The sequence below is a fragment of the Ceratotherium simum genome, chromosome 11 (assembly GCF_057802395.1).
Source record: "Ceratotherium simum simum isolate JZ-2026a chromosome 11, ASM5780239v1, whole genome shotgun sequence".
NCBI classification, from domain to species: Eukaryota; Metazoa; Chordata; class Mammalia; order Perissodactyla; family Rhinocerotidae; genus Ceratotherium; species Ceratotherium simum.
In genome coordinates, this window is record NC_141910.1 from 55,090,358 (window position 1) to 55,116,322 (window position 25,965).

The 25,965-nt window shown below is 40.1% G+C and overlaps 1 protein-coding gene across 9 annotated transcripts in view; it reads left to right on the forward strand.

The window, feature by feature from the left end:
- The window catches only part of DTNB (dystrobrevin beta), a 253,246-nt gene that overhangs the window by 176,007 nt on the left and 51,274 nt on the right, over positions 1 to 25,965 (forward strand). For 8 of the 9 annotated variants that reach the window (XR_015553675.1, XM_014781904.2, XM_087437043.1 and 5 more), the window contains 2 exons: positions 13,935 to 14,024; positions 18,274 to 18,361. Coding sequence is in view for 8 of the 9 variants with exons in the window: in XM_014781904.2 (XP_014637390.1) it covers positions 13,935 to 14,024; positions 18,274 to 18,361 (178 nt within the window). In the remaining variant the exon portion in view is untranslated. The remainder of the gene's footprint in view (positions 1 to 13,934; positions 14,025 to 18,273; positions 18,362 to 25,965) is intronic. The other variant, XM_087437047.1, reaches the window with a different exon arrangement.

Sequence of the window (25,965 nt, forward strand, 5' to 3'; positions counted from 1 at the left end):
GGGGGACAGGGGGAGTGAGGAAGATTGGCCCTGAGCCAACATCTGGTCCCAATCTTCCTCTTTTTGCTTGAGGAAGATGAGCCCTGAGCTAATGTCTGTGCCAGTCTCCCTCCACCTTGCACGTGAGTCACTGCCACAGAATGGCTTGACAAGTGGTGTAGGTCCGAGTCCGGGATCCAAACCCACGAACCTGGGCGCACCAAACTTAACCACTACACCGTTGGCCCAGCCCCTCAATATTTCTATAATTGAAAAGAAATTTCATCTTTGCCTTATACTAAATAGTTTCTGGAAATTTGCTTTCTTTTAAGAGGATCAGAACAGTACACTTAAAACCAAACAACAAAAAACTTTCAAAGGGCCGGCCCTGTGGCTTGGTGGTTAAGTGCGCGCGCTGCGATGCTGGTGGCCCGGGTTCGGATCCCGGGCGCGCACCGAGGCACCACTTCTCCGTCCATCCTGAGGCCGAGTCCCACATACAGCAACTAGAAGGATGTGCAGCTATGACATACAACTATCTACTGGGGCTTTGGGGGGAAAAAATAAAATAAATAAAATCTTTAAAAAAAAAAAAAAAAACTTTCAAAACTTTAAAACAGAGGCTTAAAATCCTCCTCCCCTTTCGGATTTCCTCCGAGGCTTGCATCTCTCCCTCTTCTTCCCCAAGGTTCAGAATGTGAGCTATGACGTTATGCTCTGTACTATTGTACTGCTTTAAGTCATACCGTATATTCAGACCAATGTGGAAAATGATGCTAATGTTTTTTAATTTTTTAATGTCTTATAAAGCTTTAGCTTTATTTATGAATACTTAAACTTTTACAATTATGTGGGCATTTCATATAACTATGGCAGTAACAAAAATCTTCAATATGAAACTTTTTGCGGTGTGCATTTGGTTGGTATATTAGTAATCAACTCTTTTAATTTCAGGTATTAAAATTTAACTTTAAAAAGTACAAACCCAGTTAGCAAGATGAAAAATTCCTAACAATCTGCTGTAAATATTGTGCTTATAGTTAACAATACTGTACTGTACACTTAAAAATTTAAGAGGGTGGATCTCGTGTGTTTTTACCACAGTAAAAAAAAAAAAAAAAAAGGGCACAAACCCTCAGAGACAAAGCCAAAAGCAGAAAGGGAAGGACAGAAGTGTCCATGGATCACCAAAGCAACTGAAATGCCACCAGGATGCCTTCCATCTCTTGGCTTCTCTCAGTGTGCCATCTTCATTCCCTCCTACTGCAGAGCAGCTGCTTCTCAATACCGCCAATGGCTTCAGACACACATCCACAGCCCTGTCACTCAAGAGGATGTGCTTCTCCTCCCTTGGATTAGAAAACTCCAAGGAAGGATTCTTACTGTCCTGGATTGTATTATTGCCCATCCTGTGTGCACATGATAGGCCACGCCCATTGGACCTGTGTTATCAAAACAGAGGGAGGAGAATTTCCCCAAAAGAAGGTTATACCATCAAGAACAGAAGAGAGATCCTGAGAAAGAAAAATAACAGGGGTCATTGACAGACCACAGTTTTGCTGCCTAGCACACAGATGTGTGCAAAAGTGTGTATATACTAACATACACATTCCCGCGCACACCTTCCCATACACATTTCCACTTCAAGAGATTTCCTTCTTCACATAATGCAGCTCTCCATATACAACTGCAAATGCATGCATGCCTTTCTCAGGAGTTTTATCCACCTCCTGTAGACGGCACTGGGTCCGGGATATCTAGGTTATGGCCGTTCGTCCAGATCAGGTCTAGGTATGTCTTTTTGTGATTCATTAACCCATTCCACCATGGACCAAATGATGAGTTTTAAGCACTCACACCCAGTATACAAAGGTAGAGATCTGAAAATAGAATAATTGTGATTTATAGAAAGAGGAAAAGGGAAGTAACAGAAAACATGGCATATCAAGCCACATCTGTCTATGTTTTCTCCTGAAAACGCCACTAAAATGACAGTCAAAACACGTGTGTGAGGAAGATTAGCCCTGAGCTAACATCTGTTGCCAATCCTCCTCTTTTTGCTGAGGGAGATTGGACCTGGGCTAACATCTATGCCCATCTTCCTTTACTTTATTTGTGGGATGCCTGTCACAGTATGGCTTGATAAGCAGCACGTAGGTCCGCGCCCAGGATCCAGACCTGTGAACCCCGGGCCGCCGAAGCAGAGAGCGTGAACCCAACCACTACGCCACCGAGCTGGCACAAGACATTTTTTTTTTAAGTAAGAACCCACAAGAACAAAGAAAAATGGAAAAAGAGACAATAGCAACAACAATTTGGAAGCAGCAAAGCAGATGGATGAGTGGTAACTGATTTTACAGACTGGAGAAAACTAAACCTAAGCTGACAGAGAGAGAAGCCCAGAAAGCCCACCCTGGGAATTAGAAGGCTCTGAAAAGGAGGATAAAGAATGACTGGCTGATAGTCTGTGTAAGAAGCACTTAGAGCCTCAGATTGTCTACATAACTAAGCAGCTGCCCCTACCCCACTCCACCAAAGAGTTGAGGTCTATGTTTGGGTTTTCTGGAACAATGCAACCCCCATAAAACCCCAGTTGTCTTTATTATCTCACCCTTGGTGGGCTGAGGCAACTAGCTTTTAGACAACCTGTCTCTCTCCCTCGCAACATCATACTGAGGACTTCAAGAAGTCACTACTACATTTTGTTATTCCTCTCAAGTGCCTGGGACTCCAGCCATAAGTGGCACAAGATTTAAGTCCCAGAATCCTAGAGTTTACAGTTGAACCAGTTGCTTTGCTCTGTAGCCATATAGCAAAGATTGGTGTCCTTCTTCATTGGGATGGAGGGTTTTGCTACCATCTACACCTCATCTTGCCTCAGCTAGTTCCACTCAATGTTATACCCCACTTGTAGATCAGTTTCTATTTTAGTCAGAACTCTTTGTTGTAAGTGATAGAAGCTCAGTTTGAATAAGCTTAGGGACAACAAGAATTTTTTTTGTTTTTGTAACCAAACTGTGGGAAGAGCAGGGTTGTATGTGGCTGGGCCTCAGGGATGGCCAAAGCAAGGGAAACTCTAACTCATTTAGGTGTCTCCCTGCCTCTCTCCCTCCCTCTATTGCTCCCCCACCCCACCCACATGCTCCTTGCTCCTCTCTACTACCTATATTCTTCTTTCCTAATACTACTGCCTTTTTCACACAGCAGGGAATATAGCCATGAGACTCATGTGTTCACATTTCATAATCTTACTACTCTACAGGATTGCCCTTCTTTAGTTCCAACTTGAAAACTCCCAATGAAAGTTCTATTAGGTCCATCTTGGATCATTTTACCCACCCAAGAGTTTTCTGTTTGGTGGCCCCACCTAGAATAACATGGTTGAATGGGTGGGGGTCATTTCGCCAAAAAAGAGGATCTTCTGTCCCTAGAGAAGGTAGAGGTACTGAGGAGACACATAGCTACATGCTTCTTTTTGGTGTGGTTTCTGAAAAGAAGGTGTGCATGTATATTACATCACACCTCCATGTACATCCATTAGTTTCGAGAGACCCTTTTTCCCCCTACCACTTCATTTTTATTCCTCTCAAGGGTTAGATAATGCTTTCTATTCTGTTCAGTTTATGAAGATGTATTGTTTTGGGACATAACACCGTCTTTGGGTTGTAACAGGTAAATATTAGAGCCTCTAATTTTGAGTAGTCACCAATTTTTAGGAATCTTAAGGGCAAGATATTATGAGTTAGAACTCTTTTTACTTTAACACATACTTCACAAGAAGGAAAAGTAGTTTGTAAAGGCAAGAAGATACCACAATATAAATATTATTTGTGAGCTGTAGAAACATGACCAAGTTAAGGGATGATTTGCGCTATTATAGTATTAAAATGGCTTTCTGAGTGGGTACCAAGGTAAAGTGTTTATCTTGTTATCTACGGAATATAGTAGAATGACAAAAGCCACGGTGTGCTGTTATTTAGACTGAGAACAGCAGCGATGTTGGGGAAACTGAGAAAGGAGGCTGAATGAAATTGATTAAGCCAGAAACTATCCATATGGCCGTACTCAGGCCACTGATTCTCTTCCTTCCTGTGAAATGAGAAAAGTAAGAGTTTGGTTGAAAAGCAAGAATTAGTGAGGGTTTCAGCATGGTCATGAAACAACTAGCTTGTATGAATTTTTCATGAGAATCTCTCCAAGGCAACACAACAATTATTTTTTTTCTTCAGTCTTTTTTGAAAGACAGAGAAGCAGAGTAATTGAAAATTAACACACAATCTTATGGAACATCAGGGTCCTCAGTGTTGGCAGATTTCCAAAGTCCATGTGATACCTAGGCAGACAGCCAATTTTCAACGGCTTCTGGGTTGGGATTAAATTCCATTTCCATTCAAGCATTTAAGGTAAACCCTTCAGCAATTCTGACTCAGGTTAGTACAAACAAAAAGCTTGAGTATTTCCAAGTCCACACTTTAAAACCTAAGTTTGAAAAATTGAAGCTTACAGAAGCATAGTAACTAATAGTTTCCTCTCTCATTGGACTGAGTCCTGAGATCCTGAAGGTGAGCAAGCATCGCATCCATTATGAACTGTTAGCAGAGCAGAGGGGAAGAAAGAACAGGTTTGGGGAGAAAGATTGCAAGTTCAGCGTTATCATGTCCATATTGAGATGCCTACGGGATCCTGGGAGTAAAGACAGGCTCATAGATTTTGGATGTGGGGTGCTGAGGAAGGAGGTGGATGATTCTCTAGGTATTTTTTTCTGCCTTGAGTTTTGTGCCTTGTGTTTGACCTTTGGTCAAAACACAGGAAGATTTGGGCAGGAAGATAGCAAGATTATGTTGAGTTAGAGGTGCCTGTGGGACACCAGGGAACTAGACCGTAGCATAAGTTCTTGTCGTCCAGGTTCTTCCGCCTACCTCAGATTCACACTAGCAAAGGACAGACAAGTACTCAGATCCAACAAATGACCAGTAGAACCCCCACACACAAACACACACACACACACTCACACTTTTTTACATTGCTTTGGAGCCTTGTAACTGGAACACCTCTTGACCATATCTCCTCCTAGGAAGCCGACTCAGCACAGTGTGCTGCTTTCTAATGATTGGGTGTGCCACGGGCTGGCAGGTATAACGGAAATTCCTGTACCAATGCTGAATTTTCTGTATTATCTAGCTTAGACTTACTATGTTTAACCATAGTTTTTCATTCCTCTTAACATTAAACTATTAAAATATTTCAGCTTACTTTGGTAAAGCAGACATTTAAAACAAATCAGTGCTGTGGTACGAGTTGTTACTTTTTTCATGGATCTCATTAGGAAACCTCCAGTCTGCTTCTCCCCTCACCCCCAATCCAGTCTTGTCTTTGCAACCAGAGGGATTTTTCTGAAATGCAGATCTGACTGTTAACTCTCCTAGTTAAAACTGTTCGGTGGCTCTTCCTTTCTACTGTGCTGCCCAATAGCATGGAAGTGTTTTGTACTAACTGTATGGTAGCCACCAGCCACAGTGGCTATTAAGTACTTGAAATGTGACTAGTGTGACAGAGGAAGTGAATTTTTAATTTTATTTAATTTTAATTAACTTGAGATTAAACAGCCACATGCAGCTAGAGCCAACACAGTTGTACCGGATAAAGCCCACATTCTTCAGTGTAGCTTACAAGGCTGTTTCCAAGCTGACCCTTGCTAGCCTCTCCAGCCGTGCCTTATTCCACTCTTTCTACTTGGCATCTACACTCATAATTACTTGAATCACTTACAGTTCCCAAGCAGGTTTCTGCACATGCTGCTTCTGCCTTTAGTGCCTCCCTGTTCTTTTTCCCATTATTCCCTCTCTTTGTCATCTAGTTCTTCCTTCTCAATTTAGCTTCAACTCCTCCCGGAAGCCTTCCCTAATACCCTACACTAGATTAAGTATTCTTCCTCTGTGATCCATAGCATCTTGTACTTATCATTGTATTGTAATTACCTGTTTGTTTGATGCCTTTCTAGGCTATAAGTTCCTTGAGAGTGAGGACTCACCAGGCTTTGTCCGGAAATTTACTCGTTTTCTCCAAATCTTCCTGGTGCTTGCCTCTTAATCAGTGCTTCCTCTGTTAAGAAAGGGATTTTCTTCTTCAATTATTTCAAACACATAGCGTCTTATAACATTGCCTGCTTATTCCATTCAGGGCAGAGAAATAAAGGACATGAGTTATACTGAAGTATCTCACTCTAATCCAGTACCGCGTGGTTCCCTCTAGCTGTGGCCCTTGGTTTTCTGTAACTTCCCTCTCCACCAGTGAGACCCCTGGCTCCCGTCATCCCCCATCCATGTGCTTACTTGTTCAGTCCTAGTAGCGTGTATAGCAGTTGTAGAATTGTTTATTTATTTTTTAAATTAAAAGATTATTGAGACATAATTCATACACCATAAAATCTAAAGTGTATGATTCAATGGTTTTAGTGTATTCACAGAGTTGTGCAACCATCACCACAATTTCAGAACATTTTCATAACTCCCCAAACTGATTTATTACAAAAAGATTAGTCATTGAGTGTGGAGAATCAGCTGTAGAGAACAAGAGTGGAAGAAGAGAAACCAGTCAAGAGGCTGTTGGAGTATCTAAGTGGCACTTGGTGAGAAATTCCAGATGAGAAAGTATGGCAGCAGTGGAGGCGGTGAAAGTGCCTGGTTTGGGATCTATTTTGAAAGTAGAGCCCGCAGGACATGTTAATGGATTGGATGTGGGGCATGGGGAAAAGAGAAATTAGGAAGACTCTTCAGCTTTTGGCTTGATGACTGAGTGAGTCGTGATGCTGTTTATTTAAACTGGTCAGTCTGGGGGAGTAGCAGGTGAGGAAGTGGGATGGAAAGAATCAAGAGTTCTATTTTGAACACATTAGGTTTGAGATGGCTATTAGGCAGCCAAGGGGAGATGTTGAATAGGCCATCAAATACATGATTCTGGAGCTCTGGGGAGAGGACAGGGCTGGAGATGTAAAATTGTGAGGATTACAATAATACCTTTTTTGTAAGATTATTCTGAGAATAAGCAAAAGTATATATAGAGATAGATATAAAAGTACCTGATAGGTCACAGGTACTTTGTTGATATTGACTGCTACATTATTTTATTTAATCCTCCCAAAACTCTATAAAGCAAATATTACATGAGATAGACTTTATATTATTATTATTTTACAGATGAGGGAACTAAAGCATAGTGAGGTTAATGTCTAAGCTCACACAGCTAGTAAGTATCAGAGTATGGATTAAACCCAAGGCTGTCTGACCCCAAAGCCCATGCTCTCGATTGCTGTGCTCTCCTGCCTCCTACTTAGTAGTTAATTCTGCTACCAGGGCTATAAACTGCCACTCCAGACCCAGCCTCCAGCATGCTTATGCTGTTTCTGACCTTGTCCCAGCACTACTTACCCTTCATCCTACTTCCCCCACTCAAACCCCTCCCCTGTCCCTATCCCGATGGTGTGCCTCTTAACTTCTGCCAAAGGCACGCTCTCTTGCTACCAGTAGAGATTCTGCTGAAGCCATGAGACAATGCCACCTAGACTCTAAAGCCCCCATCCTCTTGGAGAGCAGTTCTGGTACTGGAGTGTACAGCTGGAGCACCTGGAAGCTTGTTTCAAATGCAGATTTCCAGGCCTTGTTCCTAGATAGCCTGATTCCGTAGAAGCCTGAGAGTTCTGAAGGAGGAAGTCTGGGAAACACATTTTTAGAAATGCTACTTTAGACCTTACCAGTCCCATCAGGACCCTCTGTCTACAACTCTGCTCATCATTACCATTGGTTTACAGGGAGGGGATGCCTTGTGAGGGAAAGAATGCTATTCAGGGGACCCTGGGGAGAAGTGGGTTCATTTCATTGTCACTCCTCTTTTTAACTCTGTGGTTCATTCTACTCCCCTTGCTTTTGCTGATTTCCCTAATTGGGTAAAATTCTAGTGTTATGTCGTCTCAGAAGAGGACAATGTCCTTCTCATTGTAGCACTTACTACATTTGCAATTTTACATTTTTTTTGTGTGGTCATCTTTTTTTCTGCTAGATTGTTAGCACCAAGAGAGCAGCAGCCATGTCTAGGTTTTGCTGACTGTGGTGTCCTCACCTCCTGGCACAGTGCCTGGTACCTAGTAGGTGCTCCACTCCCTGGCTCAAATCCTCAATTTCCATCAGAAGTGCTATTCGAACTATTGTATGTTGAAAATCACCTACTCTTATTGAATTGACATTTGACAGCTTATAAATAGAACAGTTATTATTTTTACATTTTTATGGGATTCTAAACTATTTCAAACTATTGCCTTTGCTTTAGAAAAACAGTTTCCTAGGGCAAAACCTATTGGTAAGTCGGGGGTTGTATGTGTGTTGCATACATATATGCAATACATTATATATATGTATATGTTTATATTTTATTGAAAAAGTAAAGAGTTTAAATTTAAAAAGGAAATCTGGAATAACAGGTACAACTTTGAATGAGAGTAGAACAACATAACACCCATACCCCAAACAAAATTGTCAGAAAATTCGTGGACACTTAAGTTCCGTATCTACTGTAGGCAGCTACTGATAGTGCTTTTCATTTTGGTTTAGATCCCTAGTTATCTGGCAAACAACACTAGTTCTGAATAGCAGTTTTGTATAAAGCTAAAATGGAGTTTAATGGACTGTTGCTTCTGTGGTAAATGTCTCCAATTTCTGTTCCGCCATTCCCTTTGGAACACAACCTAGTCAGATTTTCTCTTCCTATTACTCTGCCCAAACCGTTTCTGTCAAGGAGACCAGTGACTTCCTCAGTGCCAGATCCAGTGGTGAATTCTCAGGGCTTATCTTACTTGATCCGTCAGTGGCATTTGACATAGATGATCGCTCTTCCACTTGAAACACTTTCTGCCCTTGCCTCCAGGTATTGTGCTTTTCTGGTTTTTCCTCCTCCTTTCTTGGCCTCCTTTGCTAGTTTTTCCATACCTCTTTGAACTCTAAATGTTATTATACCAGAGGGACCACTTCTCTTTTCTATCTGTGCTCACTTACTATAGGTGAGCCCACCCAGACTGATAGCTTTTAATACTGTCTACATACTGGTGACTTCCAAACTTATTTTTCTGACCCAGACCTTTTCCCTGAGCACTAATCTCATATATTCTCCTCCTAATCAGTACCTTCACTTGGATATTTAATACATGTCTCACAGTTGGCACTGAGTTCTGTATCTCCCCCCACCACGCCTGCCTCTCTCATTGTCTTCCGCATCTCAGTTAATGGGAATCCCATTCTCCTGGTTGCTCAGTGAGAACCCTTGATTCTTCTCCCATCTAAACTGTCAGATTTTCAGATCAGCTCTATCCAAAAATACTGTCAAAATATGTCCAGGGTCTTGCTATTTCTTACCACTTCCATTGCTACTACTATTTTCTTAGCCACTCTTGTCTCTCATCTGGAATGTTGCAGTAGCTTTCGAATTAGCTGCTTCTTCCCCTGCTTTCTGGCCCTTTATGTTCCATACAGAAAATGATCCTATTAAGATATAAGTTAGGGCCGGCCCCGTGGCTTAGCGGTTAAGTGCGCGCGCTCCGCTGCTGGCGGCCCGGGTTCCGATCCCGGGCATGCACCAACGCACGGCTTCTCCGGCCATGCTGAGGCCGCGTCCCACATACAGCAACTAGAAGGACATGCAGCTATGACACACAACTATCTACTGGGGCTTTGGGGGGAAAAAAAATAAACAAAATTAAAAAAAAAAAAAAAGATATAAGTTATATCATACCTCACCGCTGCTTGAAACCCTCCAATAACTTCTCCTATCAGAGTAAAAGCTAAAGCCCTTATAATGGCCTCAAGGTTCTATGGCGCTGCTTCTCAATCTGTCTGCCATGAAGAAGCAGTTTTGTTCTGTTTTAATTTCTAGTTTGAAGTAGACCGATACTTTACAAAAGTATGATAAAAATGAGTTACTACAGGGAGAACTTTCACTGTGGTCATGGTGAAGTGTAACTGGTATCACATTGGCTCTCCCACTGTAAACTACTAGAAAACTGGTCTGAATAGAATGACTATTTTCAGAAATTAGTCAGTAAGTTAGGGCAGGACTGATCTCTGAGGGAATGGAAACAAATGAGGAGAGCCCTATGATTTCCCAGGCTTTCTGCCAGGAGGCATTTGGCAAACTCCATTGCAGGATATAAACAGAGCAAGACAGTCTTGCTGAGAATAAGGACATAGAGATTGGAGTTTGGGGAAGCTGGAGTTTGCCAAGCAGAATACCATAGAGGAGGAAGTTTGCAGAAAAGGAGTTCCGTAAATCTGCATCGAGGTCTCTTGAGTCTTTGGCTGAAAACTTAGGTTTGTTTGCATAGAATGAGATTTTGCAAGACTAGCAAAGAACAGCTACCTGGGAAAGAACAAATCCTGGGATTTGAAAGTGGAACCTGAGCTTACACAGTTGTTTGAGTTCCCACCAACCAGAGTAAAGAGACATTGTTAAACACTTGGGGCGTTCAGTAAAGACCCCAAAAAGGCCACACCTTAGGAGCAGGTGAAAATAGCCCAAGATAAAGGTCACTCTAGATCTTCACTAATGAAGATTAAACACAAGCCTTGAAAGGATCAAGCTGTCTACAAGTAAATTAACTGACTACCAGATTCTTTGGAGGAAGACAACAAAATCCAGACACTCAACAATGTAATATTCACAATTTCTATCATACACTAAAAAAATTAGAAGATATAAGAAGCAGCAGGAAAGTATGACCTGTAACCAAGAGAAAATTAGTCATTGTAAACAGAGCCAGAAATAACAGACATGATGCAGTTAGCAGACATGGACTTTAAAACAGCCATGATAAAAATCAAAAATATAAAGGAAAATATGAACATAATGAGGAGAAAAATGGAAGAAATAAAAAAGAACCAAGTGTAAGTGTAATTGGAACTTTCTGCATATATATTCTACTTCAATAAAAAATTTTTAAATAGGGCCGGCCCCGTGGCTTAGCGGTTAAGTGTGCATGCTCCGCTGCTGGCAGCCCAGGTTCGGATCCTGGGCGCGCACCGATGAGCTGTTTCTCTGGCCATGCTGAGGCCGCATCCCACATACAGCAGCTAGAAGGATGTGCAACTATGATGTACAACTATCTACTGGGGCTTTGGGGGAAAAAAAATAAATAAATAAAATTAAAAAAAAAAAAAAACATTAAAATGACATTTAAAAAATTTTTTTTTTTTAAATAAAAAAATAGAACTTCTAGAGTTGAAAGGGATAATACCTGAAATGAAAAAGTCAATGGGTGGACTTAACAGTAGATCAGAAATTGCAGAAGGCAAGTCCACTGAACTTAAAGACATAGTGATACAAACTATCCAAAATGAAGCACAGAGAGAAAAATGGCTGAAAAACGAACAGAGCCTCAGTAACCTGTGGGACAATGTCAAGAATTCTAACAGAAGAGAGGGAGAGAAAAATTATTTAAGGAAATAAATTTTTCTAAATTTCCAAATAAATTTTTACAAATTTGATGAAAACTGTAAACCCACAGATACAAGAAGCCCAACAAACTGTCAGCAGGATAAACACAGAGAATACCATACCAAGGCACATCACAATCAAATTGCTGAAAAACAATGATAAAGAAAAAATAGTAAAAGCAGATAGAGAAGAAAGATATTACATACAGGGGAACAAAGACAAGAGTTTGTAATGACTTCTCATTAAAAACAATGCAAGCTTGAAGAAAATGGAATGGCATCTGAAAGTGCTGAGAGAACTATTTTTTATTCTTTCTAAAATATATAAATTTCCTAGCTTCATCCACTGAAAAGGTTTAGCAGCAGTTACAGCCCAGGAACAGTGAGCACCCTAGTGCCCTGATTGTGGTCTCTAAATACTCTTTTCCCATAAAGAGAACCTGGAAACCTTGGAAGAATAGTTGATTCCAAGTGCGGGGCGGGATATATACAAGATGAGACTGGGGTATCTTCTTGTGCCAAGCAAGGAAGCTAATAAAGTCTAATGGATATGTCAGAAGAAGACAGGAGCTTAATTACAGGGGCTCCCACTGGCCAAAGATAGGACAATTAGAGCACCAAAAAGATGACTGCAATCGTCTATGAGTTCCTGATGATACTAAAAAAGAAAACTCCTTGGTAACCATTGGAGGTTACTAGGGCACTAACTCATTGTTTTGAATTTTGTTAAATAATAAGAAATACCTGCGCCGGCCCCGTGGCTTAGTGGTTAAGTGCGTGCGCTCCGCTGCTGGCAGCCCGGGTTTGGATCCTGGGCGCGCACTGACACACCGCTTCTCTGGCCATGCTGAGGCCGCGTCCCACATACAGCAACTAGAAGGATGTGCCGCTATGACATACAACTATCTACTGGGGCTTTGGGGGGAAAATGAATAAATGAATAAAATCTTAAAAATAAATAAAAAAATAAATAATAAGAAATACCAACCATTTGTTTTACCTTTCTGAATGAGCAGTATTTCAACATAAACAAATAGAGGAAATTAATAAATGCAGAAAAGATGATAAATTGGAAAAGCAACATTTTGCAACCCCTAATGAAATAATGAATCTAGGCAAGAATCATCAATAAATACTAAAACCATTAGGTGAAAAGTTGATGGGGGGACTTTATAATGGAGAGATGTAACCAATAACATCTGAATTCACTGATCAGTATTTATTTTCCATTATGTGCCTCCTATTTGATTTATAAGTGCATCGTATTACCTCTGACAGGCTCTAGTCCCTTCTCAAAAGTAAAACAAAAGCAAAAACTAATCAAGCATTTAGATCTAACCACAGGGGTTAGAGAAACAAATGACACCATAGGAAACAATCAGTCAAATCCAGAATGTAGGATATACTACAAGATAACCTGTTTTCTTCACAAATAAATGATATGAAAGAAACAGGGAAAAGGAAGAACAGTTATAGGTTAAAAACATATCAAGGTGTGTGAACTTTGGATCTTTATTTTAACTGTAAAAGGATATTTTTTAAGGTTTGAGGAAAATTTTCAGATGGACTGAGTTATTAGAAAAAATTTTGTTAATTTTTTTAGGTGTGATAATGACATTGCAGTTATGTAAATTAAGTATTCCCAAGTGAAATGATAAATTGTCTGGGATTTGTTCTGGCCACCTCTTCCTGCACAAAAAGTTGGGAAAGGGAGGAAAAGACTAAACAAGTTGACAAAATGTTGATTTTTGTTGAAGTTTGGTAATGGGTACATGAAGAGTAGTCATTAGATTACTCTCTCTTTTTTTGTGCATGTTTTAACATTTCTATAGTAAAAAGTTAAAAAAAAAGATCACATGCTTGAGGACATTTCATATATCTGTGAGAGAGAGCCTCACTCACAAGGTGTACGGTGTTGTCTTAACGAGATACAATTCCAACGATTCTGGTTTAAGGACCAGTTTTATGGGAGAAAATAGAATGATGCTAAAGGCAGTATCCTTGTAGAAACAAAAAGGTTTAACTGGTGTCCCGAGGTAACACCAAAAACTCTTACGTGTGGACAGAAGCTATAAAAGCATTAAGGGACTACTTAGTGATGTTAAATAATCCCACTCTGCCTGTTTTCCTGACAGAGGGCATTCCCTAAAAGGTGTATCCATCACAGAGCCCAGAACCTGGACAAGACTGGTGGGCAAAGTTCCTTGGTGACCCCTCCTTGGTTTCTCCTCCAGGGCTGTAGTGTCAGTCAGCCTAAGCCATCTCCTAAGGAACTGCTTTTGTTCAAAGGATTTGTGAGATGTATTCCCTGTGATCTAACACCATATTCCATAATGCATTGTAGTTTTTTATTGTTTTCCTTATCATGATTTATTATTTTTTTCTATTGTTCTTTGAAGTTTGCCCATTTTAATCCATGTTCATTTCTCCCTTTGTATGTGTTTGTGTCACGCTTGCTGTCTTTGCCTCCAATGTTCCTAGGTTACAGTATAGCCAGGATAGACCCAGTCACTTGGCCGATGAGCATGCGCTGATAGCATCCTATGTGGCCCGTCTGCAGCACTGTGCACGGTCAGTGGTAGGGCAGCAGCAGCAGGCGGGTAGCCGAGGACTGATCAAAGGGGTGGAGAACTATGTTACCTGGGATTGCCAGCTGGAAAAATGCTTCGCGTGTGGGGTTTTTCTTGAGAAGCTATCAGTTATGTTTGGCAGAGTTTAAGCAACTGCTAAAGCATTAGCTTCTGAAAGAGAAGGCACCTTGCCAGGCCTGAGCACTTACTGAAACATATAGTCAGAAATTCTCCTTTAAAGTGGAGTTCACTTTCTTTGGGTTGCACTTGACGAGTGTATAAACCTCATATGGAGATGCAGTCCCAAAGATGTACATTCACAGAGATATTTGATGCAACTTCTTACTATTCATTCTTGCCTAAATAGTGAAATCTTTCTGTTGACATTCAAAGCTTAGGGTTGATCAACCCACAGATATCTCACTTTGTGTAATCTTTGATATATCACCTTGTGACATCTTTACATGTTACATCTTCATCTCATCCCAAAAATCTATCATGCTGATTATTTAAATCAGTGGTTTTCAACAGTGGTATTGGATCATCGTCACCTGAGGGACTTTTTCCAAACCATATATACCTTCTCATATTATTATAATTATATGTGTCATAATAGCCCCACATACCCCTTTTCCTGAAAACTGCGGTGGTAGTGACTCACTGTTAATATGGGAGTATGACTGATCCCTCAGCAGGTTAGGGTGGAAAATCGTTTGATAACTGCTAACTATAGGCAAAGTTAACCCTTCAAAAGAGTTAATACCAAACAAAGTGCTGTTACGTTCAGGCAGACCCAAAGCCACCTGCCCACGCCATGCCCACACCACCTCCATTCAGCAAGGAGAATGGCAGGCAAAGTTTAAATAATCTAAAACCATCCCTCCCCTCTACATAGCAGCAAAGAAGAGTCATTATGCCAAACAACTTGAAATTCTTATTCTTAGAGAGAAAACCATAGTTTATAAACTAAACATATAAGAGAGGCTGGAGCCTTAATTTTTTTTTTTTTTTTTCCTGAGGAAGATTCACCCTGAGCTAACATCTGTTGCAAATCTTTCTCTATTTTGTATTTGGGCCACCACCACAGCATGGCCCCTAACCAGTGGTGTAGGTCCGTGCCCGGGAACTGAACCTGGGCCGCCAAAGTGGAGTGCCCTGAACTTAACCACTAGGCCACTGGGGCTGGCCCTGGAGCCTTAAATTTTTATCTTAGTTTTGCCCCTGACATGCCATGGCTCCATGGGAAGGTCATTTGACCTTGCTCTTATTCCCCATGATAACAGAAGAATAAATTAATAATCAATATGAAAAAAATATATATTTGAAAAGGACTATATTTAATAATATGCTTCATACCATTTCCTATAGTTTTCCCAGTATGACTAAATAGCATTATATTTAGGCGTTTACCTATCTCTAAAGCCTTAGAGAGACTATAGGGCTCTCTTACCTCCCATAGGCTTATCCTATGAGAGGAAGGAAGGGCTTGATAATTGTGCATTGTATCACAAAGAGTGTCTCCTTATCCATCAGATGATTTCTGTACACTCTGTCCCAGCCCCCTGGGCTCTAGGGATAGAGTTGTCTCACCCCTGGCAGGACAGCTTACTTATAATCAGTAATGGCAATTGTCCAGGTGATTAAACGTTTCCATGGTGAAAATAGCAGCAGAAGGTTGGACAGAGACTGCTACCTGGTATTTCAGCCCAAGAAGATTTATGGTAGGTATAACCAAGGCCCTCAAGTGTCATGGCTTAGGAATTAGGCTCCCTGAGCAAGAATTGATGGCTGGAGAACATGAGAATTGGGTGAGTACCGCATCTCTTCTTGATTTATAGTCTCAGGAACTGAGCCTCATACTTCCTCAAAGAAGTCAGAAATTTCCTGGCTAATTCTGAAAATGAAAGTCAACTCAAGCAGAAGAATAAGGAACCTTTCTAATTTTCTTCATAATTTTCATTGACCTTAAAACCTCTCATTAACATAAACTTCTAGTTTCTGTCTGGAAAGCATAGCCAATTAAGCAACCATGTCATCCATGCTTAGGTATAAATGACAAATAGGATTAACCTTCCTAAGGAGATGGAATGTGATGGAGAAGGAGGAGCTCTTTTGCACAGAGTAACCTATTGTGTCCCTTGCCAAGAGACAAAGGTCAGCCACTTAAGTCCCACTTCTTAGGCTGCCAGGCCCTTCATAATATTATCTACTTGTATTGTTAAATGTTTATTTTTGTTGTTGTTTATGTAAAAAAGATAAAGATAGTTCTGTTATTTCAGACAAACACTTTTAAGGTGCAAATATTATAGTTCAGCCCTGACCTTGGGGCCTGAACCCCAAAGTATTAAAGCCAACTCATATGGTAGCATGTTCTTATTACAAGATTATCTTTTGAGAGGATGATTCTACATGCTGGAGACTGGCATTTGCACGCCTAAAATTATAAAGTGTTCATAAGTGTCATAGGCAGAAGACTTAAAGCACATTTAAAAGAAAAAATCCATCCTAGAGGAAGGCCAAGTTAAGCTTAAAGAATTAGCCATAGAGATAGAAGTATAGAAAGGTGGGAAAATGCAGTTGATTCTATGTATGAAAAGGTCGGACAGATCTCTCTTAATTTAATTTCACCCTTCCCAGGTTCCCCTCGGTAATTATAAGATTTCATGAGTATTGAACTCATGTCTTTAAATTTTTTCATATTAATTGTCATATTGCTAAATTCAGTCAGAGGTTTTTGGAACTCCAAGAATCTAGGGCCAAAGAAGAAGCAAGTGACAACAGCCATCTCTAGTCTGTTACTCATCATCACTGTTATCTTAAAGCATCTGCCAGATTTAAAGATAATTGTATAGCGACAGTCCCTCTTAATCTGTGAATACCCTGATATGAATAAATGATAGTTGATGTAACATGCTAAATTAAAGGAGTCAATTATTTGGTAATCAGTCAAAAGTTCATTGCATCTCACATACACAGTGCTAGCCAAGAACCCTTCTTTCATCCAGGTGCGGCTTTATCTGATAGCCCACCTAGATGGGTCTTTAAATTCTTAAAGTGCTTCTTCTTTCTTTTTTTTTTTTGTGAGGAAGATCAGCCCTGAGCTAACATCCGTGCCAATCCTCCTCTTTTTGCTGAGCAAGACTGGCCCTGAGCTAACATCTATTGCCAGTCCTCCTCCTTTTTTTCCCTTTTTCTCCCCAAAGCCCCGGTAGATAGTTGTATATCATAGTTGCACATCCTTCTAGTTGCTGGATGTGGGACGCTGCCTCAGCATGGCTGGACAAGCGGTGCGTCAGTGCGCACCCAGATCCGAACCTGGCCCACCAATAGCAGAGTGCGCGCACTTAACCGCTAAGCCACGGTGCCGGCCCCTTGAAGTGCTTCTTAAAGAGTAATGGACTAAATTATTTCACTCTGAGGTGGGCCTATAGCTGTGGAACAAGCATAGTAAAACAAGAGAAAGAGGCATTGAAAGGGAATGTTTGATACCATGGAATCTTCTCCAACTTTACCATATATTGGGCCTGCCCTAGCCCAGGTTCCTCAATTTTGCTCAGCTAGTATTAAATGTACTTTTTATCAGCCCTCTGTTTTTCATGATGCTTTGGTTTTCTCTTGGTCTTTTTGTTTTTTTTTTTGGTGAGGAGATCTGCCCTGTGCTAACATCTGCCAATCCTCCTCTTTTTTCACTGAGGAAGACTGGCCCTGGGCTAACATCCGTGCCCATCTTCCTCCATCTTCCTCCACTTTATATGGGACGCTGCCACAGCATGGCTTGCCAAGCAGTGCGTGGGTGCGTCCCCAGGATCCGAACCGGCGAACCCCAGGCCACCGCAGCGGAGCGCGAGCACTTAACTGCTTGTGCCACCAGGCCGGCACCTCTCTTGGTCTTTTTGAATTCAAGACCTATGTCTAGAAGTCATGAGTTTTTTCAAAGCATTTGATAAAAATCCCTCTCCCAGATTTTGTAAATGCCCTGTGTTTTCTCAGCCCTTGCATTCAAAAAGAAGTGCCCCTTCTGGTGTGTAGGAGTGGGCATATGCTGCTGAAGAGAAATGACACACATGTGGCCTCATCTTTTCTCTAAATCCCCTGTGTCTCAGAAGCCCATTAGTATCTATGACCCAGGCCTCCGTTTCTCTTGTTACCATTCTTTTTTACAAGCTTTTCTCCTATCTGTTCTTTCTGAGAGAGAAGCAAAAGTAGGGCATGTTTAATAGACACCTGTTGAATTTTTATCTCCTTGGCAGTGTCCTGGACAGTCCTAGCCGACTGGATGAGGAACACCGGCTTATAGCTCGCTATGCTGCCCGGCTGGCTGCAGAGGCAGGAAACATGGTGAGTAAATAGAGGATCCCAGTAGAGTAGCGGAAATCAGCATTACTTTAGTATATAAATGGTAGGGGAACAGTAAACATGAAACTCAGGAGAATAGGTACCTCACAGACAGAAGGAGAGGAGTGGGTTTAGGGAAGGGATTACAGTGGCCTTTAATTTTATCTGCAGTATCCTTTTTCTTTAAAAAATGAATCAAGAGGGGCTGGCCTGGTGGCACAAGTGGTTAAGTGTGCACGCTCTGCTTTGGCGGCCCGGGGTTCACAGGTTCGGATCCCGGGCGTGCACCGATGCACCGCTTGTCAGGCCATGCTGTGGCGGCGTCCCATATAAAGTAGAGGAAGATGGGCACAGATGTTAGCTCAGGGCCAATCTTCCTCAAGAAAAAAGGGGAGGATTGGCATCAGATGTTAGCTCAGGGCTAGTCCTCCTCACACACACACACAAAAAAAAAAGAATCAAGAAAAGAAAATCAAAGAACTAGAATTTGACTCTTTAAAAGGATCAGTAAAATTATTGAATCTCTAGAAATACCGATCAGGAAAAAAGGAAAAAAAGAAAACACAAATTACCAATATCACAAATGAAAGAAGAGACATTGCTACAGATCCTACAGACATTATAAGGATGATAAGGGAATATTCTGAGCGACTTCTTGCCAGTAAATTTGACAACCTAGATGAAATAGACAAATTCCTTGAAAGACCCAAATTAACAAAACTGACATAAGAATAAATAGAAAATCTAAATAGTCCTAAATCTATTGAAGAAATTGAATTCGTAATTAACTTTCCACAAAGAAAACTTCAAGCTCAGGTAGCTTAACTGTTTGAATACTATCATATACATAAGGAAGAAATAATAATGATCTGACATACACTCTCAGAAAATAGAGGAAAAAGGAACTCTTTCCAAGTTATTTTGTCAGGCCACTAGCCCTAATGCCAAAACAATACAAGGCCGTTACAAGAAAAGAAAATTGATGGCCAAATTCTCTCCTGAACATGGATGAAAAACTCTTTAACAAAATATTAGCAAATTGAATCCAGCATTATGTAAAAAGGATAATACTCCATGGTCAAGTCAGATTTATCCTAGGAATGCAAATTTATTTAATACATAAAAATCAGCCAATGTAATTCACCATATTAGCAGTTTAAAGAAGAAAATTATAAGATCATTTCAATAGATGCAGAAAAACGCATTTGACAGATTACAATACCCATTCATGATAAAACTTTTCAATACACTAGGAGTAGAAGAAACTTCCTCAACTTGATAAAGAACACTTACAAAAACCTACAGCTAATATTACACTTAATGGTTAAATTTTGGAATATTTTTCCTGCCTAATATTGAGAACAAGACAAAGATGTCCACTTTTACCACCAAATTATATTGGAGGTCCTAGCCAATGCAACCTAACCAGAAGAAAAGGGCATAAATACTGAAAAGGAAGAAGTAAAGCTGTCATTATTTGCAGATGACATGATTGTGTATAGAAAGTCCTAATGAATTTACAAAAACACTACTAGAATAGATATGTGACTTTATAGCAGTGTTGTAAGATACAAAGTCAATATGCAAAAAACATTGTATTTCTGTCTGCTACCAGTAAACAATTAAAAAATTAAATTTAGAAAAAGTACCATTTAATCTAACATTAAAAAACATCAAATACTTATGGATAAATTTAATGAAAGATGTTCAAGACTAAAAACTATAAAATATTGCTAAGAGAAATTAAAGAAAACCTAAATAGAAGGAGAGATATACCATATTCATGGGTTGAAAAGTTCAATGTTGTTAAGATGGCAGATTTCCCCAAATTGATCTATAGATTCAATATCAATCAAAATCGCAACAGACTTTTTGTAGAAATTGGCCAACTGATTTTAAAATGTATTTAGAAAACCAAAAGTCTTAGAATAACCAAAACAGTCTTGAAAAAGAACGAAGTTGGAGATGTTAGCTCAGGGCGAATCTTCCTCAGCAAAAATAAATAAATAAATAAATATTTAAAAAAATTTAAAAAAAAAAAGACTTACTGTAAAGCCACAGTAATCAAGAGAGTGTGGTATTGGCAAAAGGATAGACAAATCATCCATAAAATAGACTCACAGGCATAAGATCAGATGACTTTTGACAAGGCACAAAAGAAATTCAGTTGGGAAAGGAAAATCTTTTTAACAAATGCTGGTGGAACAACTGTATATCTATATGAAAAAAAAAGAACCTCAACCCCTACCTCACACCATACATAGAAACCAATTTGAAATGTATCATAAACTTAAACGTAAAGCTAAAACCATAAAGCTACTAAAAGAAAGCTTAGAAAAATATCTTTATGACATTGGGGCAGGCAAAGAATTCTTAGAGAGGTTACAAGAATCACAAACTGTTAAAAAAAAAAAGAATGATAGGGGCCTGCCTGGTGGCATAGCAGTTAAGTTCAGGGTTCACAGGTTCAGATCCCAGGCGCGGACCAACATGCTGCTTGTCAAGCCATGTTGTGGCAGCGTCCCATATAAAGTAGAGGAAGATGGGCACAGATGTTAGCTCAGAGCCAATCTTCCTCAGCAAAAAGGGGAGGATTGGCATCAGATGTTAGCTCAGGGCTAATCTTCCTCACACACACAAAAAAACAAAACATAAAGAAAAAAAAAACTGATAAATTGGACCTTATTGAAAATAAAATCTTTTGCTCGTCAAAAGATATTAAAAAATAGACAAACCACAACCTGGAAGAAAATATTTACAACACATATCTGATAAAGACAAAATACATAAAGAATTCCTGCACCTCAGTAATAGAAAGACAAAAATTTTTTAAATAGTCAAACGAGTTGGACAGACACTTCACAAGAGAAGATATACAAATAGCCAATAAACACATAAAAAAGTGCATGATAGCATTAATCATCAGGAAAATGCTAATGCAAACTGTAATGACCCACTAGAATGGCTAAAATGAAAAAGATTGACAACATCCAATGTTGGAGAGGATGTGGACCCATCAGAAATCTCATACGTTGCTGATGGGCATGTAAATGGTACGGCTACTTTGGAAAACTATTTGGGAGTTTCTTAAAGAGATAAACGTTCATCCTATGACCTAGCAATTCTACTAGCTATTTGTCGAGGAGAAATGAAAACATATATCCACAAAAAGCTTTGTACAAGAATGTTCATAGCAGTTGGAACCATATTAGCTGGAAACATCCCAGATATTTTATCAGCACAAGATTAGGTAAATAAAATGTAGTCTATTTTATACAGTGGAATATTAATCAACACCAAAAGGAATGAACACTGATACGTGCAATAATGTAGATGAATATCAAAAATATTATGATAAGTGAAAGAAGCCAGACACAAAAAGTGCATACTGTTTGATTCCATGTATATGAAATTCTAGAATAGGCAAAACTAATTTATGGTCATGGAAATCAGATCAGGGACTGTTTCTGGGAATGAGGATGTTGAAGGGAGATGAGGAAAATTTCTGGATTAATGAAAGTGTTCTGCATTTTAATAGAAGTATGAGTTACATGAGTGTATGCATATGTCAAAACTGATTGAATGGCATTCTTAAGATCGGAGCATTATATCTCAATTAAAAGAAAAAGGAACCAGGAATGGTGAATATGTAAGAGTTTGATTGTTTTGGGAAATGGCTACCCAGGGATTTGCCATTTGTTCCTGCAATTTTGAAATAATTCATAATAAAATGTTCCCTTTTTCCCTTCTCTCTTTTCCGCCCTTTACTTTCCTTGAAGAGTTATATACGTATTAATATCATCCCCCCTTCCCTCCACACACTCATTCATATTTTTCATTTGGCAAATATTTATTTTATTTCTGTGATGTGCCAGGTTGGGTACTATGATAAACAAGTGATTCCTTCCCTCATGGAATGAACAATCTAGTGAGAGAGACAAACATTAAACAGTCGCACTATTAAACATGACTACAAATAATTAAGTGCAATGGAGGAAAAATACAGGGAGCTATGAAAATATATAGCAGGTCCCTGGCCTACACTGAAGAGTGAGGGATGGCTTCTGTGAGCAAGTGTTACTTGAGTTGGGATCTGAAAATAAGTAGAAGAGAATTCAATTTCCTGGGGACTGAAAACCAAAGCAACCCAAGAGCTGCTGTTGCTCCACTCCTGCCCTGGGCCTGGGTTTTAGTTATCACGAGGTGCAGTGGGCAAAACTTTGTGCATGTGCAAAGTGGAGAGTTGGAAATGAAGCTCTCACATAAAGCTAGGCCCTGAAAGCATTATAACCTAGTGAAGGTGTGGTATAGAAGATGACTGTCTGCCAACACAAAGATAAAACGAGAAAGCTTTTGGGTCTCCTCCTTCTATTGGAGTGGAAGAGGTTTCCCCTGGGAATTCACCACCTTAGGCCTGTCTGTACTTGTGTTGGGTGTATTTACATTACTTCATAGTTGGAGAAACACCAAGGTGAAATTTTAACATAAAATTAATCCAAAGGCATCTAACAGAAGCAAAACGTAAATCCTCTCCTAAGATTAACATTCTCAGTAGGGACTTAGCAGTACAGGCATACCTCGGAAATATAGTGGGTTCAGTTCCAGACGACTGCAATAAAGCAAAATTTGCAATAAAACAAGTCATGAGGGGCCGGCCCCGTGGCTTAGTGGTTAAGTGCGTGCGCTCTGCTGCCGGCGGCCCGGGTTCGGATCCCGGGTGCGCACCGAGGCACCACTCCTCCAGCCATGCTGAGGCCGCGTCCCACATACAGCAACTAGAAGGATGTGCAGCTATGACAGACAACTATGTACTGGGGCTTTGGGGAAAAATAAATAAATAAAATCTTTAAAACAAGTCATGAATTTTTTGGTTTCCCAGTGCACATAAAAGTTATGCTTACAGGGACCGGCCCCATGGCGTAGCGGTTAAGTGCATGCACTCTGCTACTGGCGGCCCGGGTTGGGATCCCAGGCGCAACTGATGTGCCGCTTGTCAGGCCATGCTGTGGCAGCATGAGGAAGATGGGCACGGATGTTAGCACAGGGCCAGTCTTCCTCAGCAAAAAGAGGAGGACTGGCATGGATGTTAGTTCAGGGCTGATCTTCCTCACCAAAAAATTAAAAAAAAGTTATGCTTACACTACACTGTACTCTGTTAAGCGTGCAATAGCATTATGATTAAAAAAACAATGTACATTTCTTAATTAGAAACTATTTTATTGCTAAAAAATGCTAACCATCATTTGAACCATCAGTAAATCGTAATCTTTGCTGATGGAGGGACTTGCCTCGATGTTGATGGCTGCTGACTGATTAGAGTAGTGGTTGCTGAAGGTTGGGATGGCTGCGTCAATTTCTTAAACTAAGACAATGAAGTTTGCCACATCAATTGATTCTTCCTTTTACAAATGATTTCTTTGTAGTGATGCTGTTTGATAGTGTTTTAACCACAGTAGAACTTTTTTCAAAATTGGAATCAGTCTTCTCAAACCCTGCTGCTGCTTTATTAAGTTTATGCAATATTCTAAATCCTTTGTTGTCATTTCAACAATCTTCACAGCCTCTTCACTAGGAGTAGATTGCGTGTCAAGAAACCACTCTCTTTGCTCATCCATAAGGAGCAACTCCTCATCTATTCAAGTTTTATCGTGAGATTGCAGCAATTCAGTCACATCTTCAGGCTCCACTTCTAATTCTAGTTCTCTTGCTATTTCCACCACATCTGCAGTTACTTCCTCCATGGAAGTTTTGAACCCCTCAAAGTCATCCATGAGGGTTGAAATCACCTTCTTCCAAGCTTCTGTTAATGGTGATATTTTGACCTCTTCCCATGAATGACAAATATTCTTAATGGCATCTAGAATGGTGAATCCTTTCCAGACGGTTTTCGATTGACTTTGCCCAGATCCATCATAGGAATCACTCTCTATGGCGGCTATAGCCTTATGAAACATATTTCTTAGTAAGACTTGAAAGTCGAAATTACTCCTTGATCCATGGGCTGCAGAATGGATGTTGTGTGAGCAGGCATGAAAACAACATTAATCTCATTGTACATCTCCATCAGAGCTCTTGTGTGACCAGGTGCATTGTCAATGAACAGTAGTATTTTGAAAGGAATCTTTTTCTGAGCAGTAGGTCTCAACAGCTTCTACATCAGCACTTGCTGCTTCACGTTGCACTTTTATGTTATGAAAACGGCTTCTTTCCTTAAACCTCATGAACCAACCTCTGCTAGCTTCAGACTTTTCTTGCGCAGCTTCCTCACCTCTCTCAGCCTTCATAGAATTGAAGAGAGTTAGCGTCTTGCTCTGGATTAGGCTTTGGCTTAAGGGAATGTTGTGGCTGGTTTGATCTTCTGTCCAGAGCACTAAAACTTTCTCCATAGCAGCAATAAAGCTGTTTCGCTTTCTTATCATTTGTGTGTTCACTGGAGTAGCACTTTTAATTTCCTTCAAGAACTTTTCCTTTGCATTCACAACTTGGCTAACTGTTTGGCACAAGAGGTCTAGCCTTCGGTCTGTCTCAGCCTTCGACATGCCTTCCTCACTAAGCTTAATCATTTCTAGCTTTTGATTTAAAGTAAGACGTGCAACTCTTCCTTTCACTTGAACACTTAGAAGCCATTGTAGGATTATTCACTGGCCTAATTTCAGTATTGTTGTGTCTCAGGGAATAGGGAGGCCCAAGGAGAGAGAGAGACAGGGGAATGGCCAGTCTATGGAGCAGTCAGAACTCAGACAATATTTATTGATTAAGTTCACTATCTTACATGGGCACAGTTTGTGGTGCCCCAACACAGCTACAGTAGTAACATCAAAGATCAGTGATCACAGATCACCATAACAAATCTAATAATATTGAAAAAGTTTGAAATAATGTGAGAATTACCAAAATGTGACACAGAGAAATGAAGTAAGCAAATGCTGTTGGAAAAACGCTGATAGACTTGCTCAACTCAGGGCTGCCACAAACTTTCAATTCATAAAAAATGCAATATCTGTGAAACACAATCAAACAAAGTATGCCTATATTCCCACAGGAAGAGTCCAACTAAACATGAACTCCTAAGCTGACACTGCAATTCTAGAACCTCAGTGACTTTAGGTATTAGAATTATTGGCTATGAAATAACTAGGTTTAAAATTTCTTAAGACCTAAAAGAAGGAATTAAGAACATGATGAAAGAATACTATCTAAAAAGCCCAGAATTGAAAACAAACCAAACAGGACTTAAAGATTTTAAAAACAAAAGTTATTGAAATTAAAAACAGTGGAGAGGTTAAATGTCAGGTTAGACACAACTGCATAGAGAGTTAGTGAACTGGAAAGTACATGTAAGAAAATTTCCCAAGACTCAACACAGAAAGATGGAAAATTTGAAACAAGGTTTTCAGACATCGAGGGTAGAGAACGAACCAATAGAATTATTTCCTTTTTTCTGTTAGGGTGAGAAAATATTTGAAAAATTAATGGATGAAAATTTATTTAAAAATAAACAAAGGCCGGCCTGGTAGCGTAGCGGTTAAGTGTGTGTGCTCTGCTGTGGTGGCCTGGGGTTCGGATCTTGGGCGTGCACCAACGCACCGCTTGTCAAGCCATGCTGT